This window comes from Chinchilla lanigera, unplaced genomic scaffold (genome assembly GCF_000276665.1).
Source record: "Chinchilla lanigera isolate Chin_1 unplaced genomic scaffold, ChiLan1.0 scaffold00054, whole genome shotgun sequence".
NCBI lineage: Eukaryota > Metazoa > Chordata > Mammalia > Rodentia > Chinchillidae > Chinchilla > Chinchilla lanigera.
Window position 1 is genome coordinate 4,826,532 of NW_004955455.1, and position 9,938 is coordinate 4,836,469.

The 9,938-nt window shown below is 51.5% G+C and overlaps 1 protein-coding gene across 1 annotated transcript in view; it reads left to right on the plus strand.

Annotated features, from left to right (window-relative positions):
* Window positions 1-498: 498 nt before the first annotated feature.
* The window catches only part of Tcn2 (transcobalamin II), a 22,781-nt gene continuing 13,341 nt past the window's right edge, over window positions 499-9,938 (plus strand). Inside the window, exons 1-7 of the mRNA XM_005396277.1 lie at window positions 499-610; window positions 904-1,104; window positions 5,394-5,586; window positions 6,437-6,606; window positions 7,598-7,759; window positions 9,202-9,374; window positions 9,527-9,713. Coding sequence (XP_005396334.1) covers window positions 1,041-1,104; window positions 5,394-5,586; window positions 6,437-6,606; window positions 7,598-7,759; window positions 9,202-9,374; window positions 9,527-9,713 — 949 coding nt within the window. The 5' untranslated portion in view covers window positions 499-610; window positions 904-1,040. The remainder of the gene's footprint in view (window positions 611-903; window positions 1,105-5,393; window positions 5,587-6,436; window positions 6,607-7,597; window positions 7,760-9,201; window positions 9,375-9,526; window positions 9,714-9,938) is intronic.

Below are 9,938 nucleotides of genomic sequence, written 5' to 3' on the forward strand. Positions count from 1 at the left end.
ATTATTACTATTATTATTTGGTCTTTTTGAGACAGGGTCTCCCTGTGCAGTTCAGGTTGGCCTTGAGCTCACTTTGTAGCCCAGGCTGGCCTTGAACGCACAATGATCCTCCTGCCTCAGCCTCCCAAGTGCTGGGATTACAGGTATGTGTCACCACATCCAGCTTTATGCACAATTTTAAACTCAGGTGGAGTGACCTGGCCCAGGACACATAGCCACCACTAGCTGACTCTGCGTTGAGCTTCTGGTGGGGCTGGGGGCTGAGGGATCCTTTGTTCTTTCTCTTCTCTGCAGAGATTCTTTTAAACATTGTTTTGTTAGTGTGGCAAACTGCCCTGCTCCCCGCGGTGCTGTGGCGCAGATGATTCCGTTTTATTCTTTAACTTGTTTTGTTTTGTCATCTCCAGGAAGTTGGCAGCTGGATCGGTCGGCCAAGGAAACAGCCGGTCTGGTGTGGTTCCCGCGGCTGCCCCGCCCTCTGGGCTGGCTGCCAGGCTGAGAACAGCTGACTCCAGAGTTCTCATTCATGTGACCACCATGGCTCCCCGTCCTGCTTCTTGTCTCCAGCCGGGGTGGGCACTTGCAGAGCCGCTTCTGTGAGGAGCAGCAGGTAGGCACCTCAGTTCTGAAAGTCCGCCCCTGGAACAGCTGGCGGGGACACCAGACAGGCAGCTAAATGAATGTGGCAGATCAGCTATCAGGCTTTCCGCTCTGGTCCTGGGCTCTTTAAGCAGTGGAGACAGAAAGCGACTGGGCTCAAGTTGTCCTATGCAGTCCCCTGTGACCCTTTCCCTCCCTTTGTCCCCTACCTCAAGGAAGGCTGCTCTGCCCTTCCTTCCTCTGTCCTTTGACCCTCTTTGCCCCTGAATAACAGACCTTTCTGCCTTTCTCTTGCTGACTTAGCATACCTAGGGGAGCGGAGAGATTAATCAGTGACAGGAAGCTGCGTCTTGTCCAGAGTGGTGACCTGTTGTGGTCGGACAAATCTTGGCGAGCCCAGCCCCAGGAGTTTCTCCTGCTTCCCGCCTGCTGCTCCTGCCATGGGGAACCTTAGGGCCTTCCTCTTCCTGCTGGGGGCCCTGGGGGCTCTCGCCGAGTTCTGTGGTGAGTAACCAGCCCCTCTCTCATTTCTCTTTCCTCCTGGGTCTCAGGGAGAGAGGACTGTCTTTCCAAGACCCTCATTATGTAGCTGGGGAAACTGAAGCCCAAGTGGGGAATTGATCTGCCCCTCTGGGCTCCCACAACAGTTTGAGTTTGTCTGGACCTCCGTGTTTGGCGCTTTGTATGGAGATTAGTTAGATGCCTGACTGTCCACTAAGGCAGTCAGACAAGATCAAGTCAGACAATAGGAGGGGATCTTGATCTCCCCCATTAGTAGGGCATGGTGGCACACTCCTGTGGTCCCAGCCCTCAGGAGGCTGAGGCAGGAAAATTACCAGGAGTTTAAGGCTGGTTTGGGCTGTATAGGTCAACCTGAACTACATAGTGAGAACTTGTCTCCAAAAAAGGAAAAGAAAAGAAAAGAAAAAGATCTCCCCCATTAATTCAGGTACGTGTTCGATTATCCATCTAACACACATTTACTGAGGCTTCTCAGTGCCTGGCCTGGTCTTAGGCTTTGGAGAAAGAACAAAGGGCAGGACCAGTTTGATCTCTGCCCTCCTAGAGTTTAAATCCTAGGGAAGAGGATGGATAAAAGAAATCAAGTTCAGCTGGGCATGGTGGCACATGCCTGTAATCCCAGCACTTGGGAGATTAAAACAAGAGTATTGTCTTCAGTTTGAGGCCAACTTGGGCTACATAGGGAGTTCAAAGCCAGCCTGAATTACTGAGCGAGGCCCCGTTTCAAAAACCCAAAAAGAAAAAAGGAAAGAAAGAAAGAAAGAGAGAGAGAGAGAGAGAGAGAGAGAGAGAGAGAGAGAGAGAGAGAGAGAGAGAAAGAAAAAGAAAGAGAGAGAGAGAGAGAGAGAGAAAGAGAAAGAAAGAAAGAAAGAAAGAAAGAAAGAAAGAAAGAAAGAAAGAAAAAGAAAGAAATCAAAAAAAAAAGAAAAAGAAAGAAATCAAGTTTACAAATTGGGTTATGTGCTGGGGATCTAGCTCAGCAGCACAAGTACCTGCCTGGTAAGTGCAAGGTCCTGAGTTCGATTTCCAGCACCAAAAAAACAAACAAAAAAACCAAACAAATTGGGTTATGGTGAGTACCATAGGAGAAGCCACCCAGGAGTAGAGTGGAAGTAGACAGGCAGGGGACCACCAGTTCTGGGAAGGCCTTGGAGGTGCCTATGGGTGCTGAGATCCAAAGGAGGAAGAGGAACCAGTGGGCCAGAGAGTGGGGACCACATTCCAGGCAGGGAGAAGCAAGTGCTCAGAGACGCTGCCGGCTTGTGTGTCCCAGGGTCGCAACTCTCAGGACTGCTGGGGCCTCTCTGTCAGTCTCAGTGCGGGGCTCAGGCTCATTTATACACCAAGACAGGCAGGAAGCAGAAGCGGGTCTTAGGGCTCCGACTGCCCACCTCTCCTCCTTGCCTCCTTTTACCCTGCACACCAGGTCTTTGGTGATCGTACGAACCCTGAGAGGCAGACGCGGACAAATGTAGGCGTCAGATAAAGAAGTTGAGGGTCAGACTGGCCAAGTGACATGCTCAAGGAGCTCCAGCTATACTAGACCTTTGGAACTTCAGGCCAGGGTCTTCTCTGGGCGCTAGAATTCTCTGGCCTGTGTTCCACAAGGGCAATCAGACCCCTCAGCCCTGAGTCCTTGATTCTTGTCCAAACAGTCCCCAAGGGAGACCAGAAATGGGCCAGTCACAGCTTCCCCTCCTGCCCACCTGGCCAGCCTGGTCCTCACCCTGACAATGAGCCCTTAAGCCTGACCTCATAAGAGTCCCCTTCCCTTGGATTCTGAAGAAACTTGACTTTGGATAGAGGTGCAGCCTGCTGCTGCTGGGTCTTTTAATTACTCCCAGCCTCCTCCACTCACTCGTAAGATGGGCTAAGAATGTTCCCCTGCCATGTACCTCCTCATTGTGGTACATGGATCCCCGGCACCTGCTTTCTCATGAAATCTCTGTGTGCTGGTGAACCTGGCAGGGATTGCTGTACCAATGCCGCAAGCAAGATAGGCTCCTCTGCTTCTGAAAGCCAGTGCCAATTAGTCCTCTGCTGGCAAGGCTGGGTGGCTCTGTGTGCAGGAGGCACCTGAGAGCAGGAGACCTTAGCGAGGCTGGAGCTTGCTTGCTGCTACTTTGTTTGTTTGTTTGTTTTGGGTTGGGTTTTTTTGGAGACAAAGTTTCACTATGTAGTTCAGCCTGGCCTTGAACTTGCAGGGATTCTCTTGCCTCAGTGCCGGGATTGCAGGTGTGCACCACTATGCCCAGTGCAAGGCCACTTTTATTATGCGTGGTGAATCTGAATCTGCCCAGCTTTTTTTTCCAAAGAGGCTAAAGTGTAAGCCTCCCTTTACATCTGCCTCCTTAGCACTTTTAACCCCAGCTGACTCATCATAGTGAAGGTTAGAACCCAGGGTGGGGACAGAGGGCTCCTTCTCCAGTTTCAGGAATGGGGAAAAGAAAAGAGGTACAGAGGAACAGATGATCAGATTGTCAGAGACAGCGCAGCAAGAGACAGAATGCTACAGAAGTGGAGACAGGAGCTGGGCATGGTGCCGAACGCCTGTAATCCCAGCACTCAGGAGGCTGAGGCAGGAGGATTGCTGTGAATTAGAGACCAGACTAGGTACATAATGAGTTCAAGGCCAGCTTGAACTGCATAGCAACACTCTGTCTCAAAAAAAAAAAAAAAAAAAAAGAAAAAGAAAAAAAAGAAAGAAAGAAAGAAAGAAAAGTGGAAACAGATATCAAGAAAAGGAAAGAAAAAGCAGTACTCCCTGGCTCCCTTTATAAACATTATCTGAAAGACCAGCCACATTTTCTAGCCTGGCCTCACACAGCAAAGCATTATTTAGGGTTTTACACCAGTAAATGGTCACCCAGTAGTAACAGATAACTGTGATTCTTGGGGAAACTGGCCTAAATGGGTGGGATCCAAACTCAGAAAGATAGGGCTGTGTTCTAGGACCCAGTCCTAGTGTCAGGAACCCCGGCAGGCAGGCAAAGCACTCTGCAGCAGTTCTTTTCCTTAGTCCTGGGGTGGGGGGATCCTGCCTGGCATTCTAGGATGTGGTGCAGTGGAGACCGCCATGGTCACTGGGAAGCTGTAGCTGGCAATGACTGAAAAGCAGTGAGACAGGAAAAGGGGCAGAAAAGTGCCAAGTGCCTCCGCACTAGTCTCCTCTAAGTGACCTTGTGCTGAGCTCAGGTCCCTTTCCCAGGGCAGGAAGACAGTAGTTAACCAGAGCTGGGAAACAACCTGAGGCTTCTGCTTCCAGAGTATTTCAGTATCCCGATGACACAGTTTGTGGTAAATTTCAGGGCACAAATGGCTGACTGTAGCTAGCCTCACAATCTCAGGCCATTTTTACTTAAACACAGAGATGGCACGGCAGGAAAAGCATCATTCTCAGATCTGCACGGAGGAAATTGCCCGGGCAGCCCTGCTGAACCAGCTCTCGGTTTAGAGTGTTTGGAAACGATGCGTCACACATGCTAGGTGGGGCTAAAGTTCTTGTCAGTGGGTAGAACATTCGTTCAGGGTACCAAAGGGCCAGAGGTTTGCAGTCAGACCAGGTTTTGGCTTTGCAGGCTTATTTTTTGTTTTTGTTTTCTGTTTTGGGTATGGGAATCGAGCTCAGGACCTCATGTTTTCCAGGCAGGTGCTGTGCCACTGAGCTACATCCCCGGCCCTGCAGCCTTGTATAAGGCACAGTGTGCCTTTGAACTTCTGCTTCCTGTTTTGTTCAAAGCAATGATGACAGGGTCTGCATTGCAGGTCCAGTGTGGGGACCAAGTGAGATGGGGTGCAGTGCCTATGGCATAGCACACGTATTAATAGCCAACCTCACTGTCTCTCCTGATGAGTGGGGAAGTAGTATCCTTTGCCTTCAGCCTACCACCTCTTCCTGCCTCATTCCAACTGCTTTTTGGGGACATCTGCTTTTCCCCTTTATTCACTGCGTTTTATTATAGCCACGTAAGTGGGATATATACAGGGTGAAGATGGGAGTAGGAGCGCCAGACATGGTGGCACGTGCCTGTAATCCCAGAACTTGGGGGGCTGAGGCAGGAGGATCGTTGTGAGTTCGAGGCCAGCCTAGGCTACAAAGTGAATGGAAGGCCAGCCTGAACTGCATAGGGAGACCCTGTCTCAAAAAGAAAAAAAAAAAAAAAGATGGGAATAGGGATATTCACTTCCTAGGGAAGGCCCAGGGAAAGCCAATTCAGTTGCTTGTTAATGGCCTGGGCTACAACCTTATATGCACTGTTTTCCTTTTTAAGTCATACCACAGTTGGATAGTCAGCTGGTGGAGAGGCTTGGCCAACGCCTCTTGCCCTGGATGGACCAGCTGTCCCGGGAGCACCTGAACCCCAGCATCTATGTGGGCCTGCGCCTCTCCAGCCTGCAGGCTGGGACCAAGGAAGACCTCTACCTGCACAGCCTCAAGCTCGATTATCAACAGTGCCTCCTGGGGTATTGTTGCATTCTCTCCTTTTTCCCTATGTTTTGCTTCACATCCTAAGGGACAGGAGACCTGGGTTCTGGTGTGGGCCTGTCACTACTTTGTTGGCAACATCAGGCAAATTTTGTCTTTTGTGGGTTTTTCGCTGTCTATAGAATGAAGGAGTTGATAGGATGAAGTCAGAGATACTAGTACAGGGCCCTTGTACTGCTACTGTATGCTCTTATACTTAAGGCAGACATCACTAATCCATAACCACACTCACCCTGAGCCAGGAAGCTGCTCCTGACTCTGTGTCCCTTCTGTGCATGAAGCAGACATCATTAATCTATGACTGTACTCTTGCACTGATCCCAGAAGTAGCACCTGACTGTGCTTCCCTTCTGTACATGAGGCAGACATCACTAATTCATAACTGCATTCTTTCATACTCAGCCCAGAAGCAGTGTCTTTCTGCTCCTTTCCAAGGAGCATTAAGGAGAGGACTGTTCTAGTGTTTGAATGAACTTTGAAGAGTCAAGAGCAACTTCCTCTCAAGGAATGGATGTAGGGTGGGGAAAGCAAAGAAAGGGAAGGGTGCAAGGATGATGCACGGCCAAAACATGAGGCAAAGCCAGGTAATTTGAATGCTAGTGCCCTCAGAATTTCTCTTTGAGTTTGATCTTTCATCTGTTTAAACATCTGTGACATGCACCTCACAAGAACATAGCTGACCACACCTTACTTTTGGAAGTTCTAGCAAAAAGTTTCCAACTATTAGCGCTTTTTCCACTTTGTGATGCCTGTGTGGGGTACCCTAAGCCAGGCTTACCAATGTGTAAACAGTTAATTGGTAACAGTTCCTAATTGACTTTGTCCTAGACCTGCCACCAGCGATGACAACGGTGACTGCCCGACCAAGCCTTCCATGGGCCAGCTGGCACTCTACATGCTTGCTCTCAGGGCCAACTGCGAGTTCGTCAGGGGCCGCAAGGGGGACAGGCTGGTCTCACAGCTCAAGTGGTTCTTGGAGGATGAGAAGAGGGCCATTGGTGAGGGGACACCATCTGCTGGGTATGGGAAGGGGCTGGGAGGGCTTACTAGGTGATATTCTTGGTGATAACTAGAACTTTGGACTTTTCCCCTCAAGCCTCTTTCCCACTCTCTATTCTACCTATCTCACACTCCACCTAGATGTTCTTGCCTGCTCCAGTAGCCATGCTTGAACCAACCTTTCCTGAACTCCACCCGACACACACTCTGTGAGCCAGCCCTGATACTCAGCTACCTAAACTAAGCTCACTATACTCACCTTCTAGGACACCTATATACCTCCTTGACTGCCTGCTCCTTAGCTTCTTTCTGGCAACTCTCTGGCCACCTGATGTTACCTGGCACAGAATAGACAGAGTGAGGCCTTTCTATACAAATCCTATCTTTTTTTTTTTTTTGGTACCGGGAATTGAACTCAGGACCTTGCCCTTGCCGGGTGGGCGCTTGTGCTGCTGAGCTATATCCCCTGCCCTATGAACCCTATCTTGTTAGTGCTGCTGAAACCCCTGAGGGGCCCCTCACTGCTTTGCTAACAGCCTGCAGCATCCCGCCTGCCTTTCTCTCCTCTCTAGGCTCTGTTCTGCTCACGCTCTCACCCATGTCTCTGTGGGCGCTGACCACACTGCCCTTTCCGCACACAAGCCAGGGTCTTCATACAGGGTCTGTCCTTACCCTTCTAGCTCAGCGCTGCTCTGCCTTTTCCTCCCGCTGTCCCCAGTGTCACTTCCCTATGGAATTCTGTGCCGATTCCCAGCTATTCAAAGACCTCTGTCATGTGGCCCAGGGACCTCAGGCCACACATTTAAGTTACAAGCGTGCTCTGGTGGGCACGAGCAAGGGCCAGCTGAGGCAGTGAAGGATCTCCAAGAAAGCGCTGCATCGAGGAGCGAAGCAATGGCATCCCGTGTGCTGGCTGCGTGCTGGGAGGGGGCAGAGGCAAGCCCTCGGGCCTGGCATAACACGACCACCCCGTGGCTCTCTCCATCCCAGGGCACAGTCACAAAGGCCATCCCCATACCAGCTACTACCAGTATGGCCTCAGCGTCCTGGCCCTGTGTGTCCACCAGAAACTGGTCCATGACAGTGTGGTGGGCAAGCTCCTGTATGCTGTGGAACACGACCACCACCTCCACCAGGACCATTTCTCTGTGGGTGAGTGAGGCAAACCCTGCTGAGGCCAGGCCAGCATTCCGCTGGCCCCCAGCCCCAGCTGAAGACCTCCACACCCTGGCCTCATGCTCAGCTTTCCCCAAGACCCCTCCTTATCAAATTTCTTAGAGGGAACTGGGGAGGCGGCTGATATGTGGGGCAGTGGCTGTGATCCTGACCCTAGGTCCATCACACACTCACTGTAGGACCTCCTGGGTAAGTCAGCTGGCCTCACCTGGAAAATGACTTCCCAGAAGCAAAGGGCTTGGCACATGCCTGGCATAGAGAAAGTTCTTCAAGCCTTCCTGTGGCTGCCCTTTGCCACAAGGGCTTAAACCCCAAGGCCCTTCCTGGCCTGGTCTGGCCCGGCCCCATGTGGGTGTCCAGCTCATCACAGGTCCTGTTCCCCGCAGACACGGTGGACATGACGGGCCTGGCCTTTGCCCGTCTGGAGCGCTCTTACTTCAACTCTGATCTGAGACCACGGATCTGGGTGCACAGTAATTCTCTCAGTACCATTTAAGCTGAGAAGCCCGAGAACTGGATTCAGGATCTGCTTCCTTACTGCATGATCTTGGGCCACTAGTTCCGTTTCTTGTCATTTGTTATTCAAGGTCTTTTCTAGGCCTGACATCCCATGAGTAAGTGTGTTCCTTGCATGGGGTGGAGCAGGATGCAGAAGGTAGAGGGGGCAGTTGCCCAGAGAATAGCAGAGGGCCCTTGCCAGCAGGGAGATTGTTTTGCCTCAGAGCCTTGTGGAAAAAAGTACTGTGGAACTGGACGTGGTGGTGCATGCCTGTAAAGCTAGCGAATTGGGAGGCAAAAGCAAGAGGATCACAAGTTCAAGGCCAGCCTTGGTAACTTAGACCATGTCTTAAAATAAAAATGAAAAGGGACTGAGGATGTAGAGCTCAGTGTGAAAGCCCTGGATTCAATTCCCACTATCACACACACGCACCAAAAAAAAAAAAAAAAAAGGCAGAAAAGAAAACCCACTGTGGATATGTGAAATCACCAGGAGAGAGTAATAGGGCTTTAAAAATCCCACGGCCAGGGAATCTCCCTATACCAATTAAATCAGACTGCATGGAGTCAGTAGTTTGTTTAAAACTCCACCAAGGTTTCCATCTACACCTAGGCTTGGGAGAGGGTGGTGAAGGATACAGTCCTCTTGGGCCTCCCCCTGTCAGCTCAGCCTCACAAGGAGTAGCGTAACCAACAAATCCAGCTTACCCAGGACTGAGAGGCTTCCTGGGATGCAGGACATTCAGCGTCCAGACTTGAACTGGTGTCCCTCACTGATCTGATGGTGTTGCCTCAACTTCTTCAAGCCTTCCTGTGGCTGCCCTCTGCCACAAGCGCTTAAACCCCAAGGCCCTTCCTGGCCTGGTCTGGCCCGGCCCCTTGTGGGTGTCCAGCTCATCACATGTCCTGTTCCCCCCCAGACACGATGGCCGTGGCGGGCCTGGCCTTTGCCTGTCTGGAGCGCTCTTACTTCAACTCTGATCTGAGACCACGGATCACCACGGCTATCGGGACAGTGCAAGAGAAGATCCTGAAGGCCCAGACCCCTGAGGGCTACTTCGGGAACGTCTACAGCACCCCACTGGCACTGCAGGTGGGAAATTGACCCCGCAGCCCTGGCCCTCCTTGGGGGGAGGGGTCACCTGAAGTGGGGTGTGGGGCGTGGGCTGGTCAGGGCCTGGAAGATCTGGCGCCCCGCTGCTGCCGGCTGACTCACCTCCTCCCTCTGCATCCCCCCTCTCACAGTTCCTAATGTCCTCCCCACTGTCTGGGGTGGAGCTGGGCCCCGCATGCCTTAAGGCAAGAGCAGCCCTGCTGGCCAACCTGCAGGATGGAGCCTTCCAGAATGCTGTCATGATTTCCCAGCTGTTGCCTGTCTTGAACCACAAGACCTACGTGGATCTCATCTTCCCAGACTGCCAAGCGCCAAGAGGTAGCCAGGCTCTTTACAATTTGCTGAGCACTCACTGATGTCTGCATGTCGCAGTGAGGGGAGGTTGCTCGGTCCTGATTTGCTGGGGCCACAGGAGTTCGTGGGTGTGTGCAGGACATAGCAGCTAAAATATGGTCATAGCTTCTGTACTGGGTGTCTAACCTACCAGGGCTGCACTGAGCAAAGAGGAACTGTCCTGGGCTGCACATAAAATATATAATATCA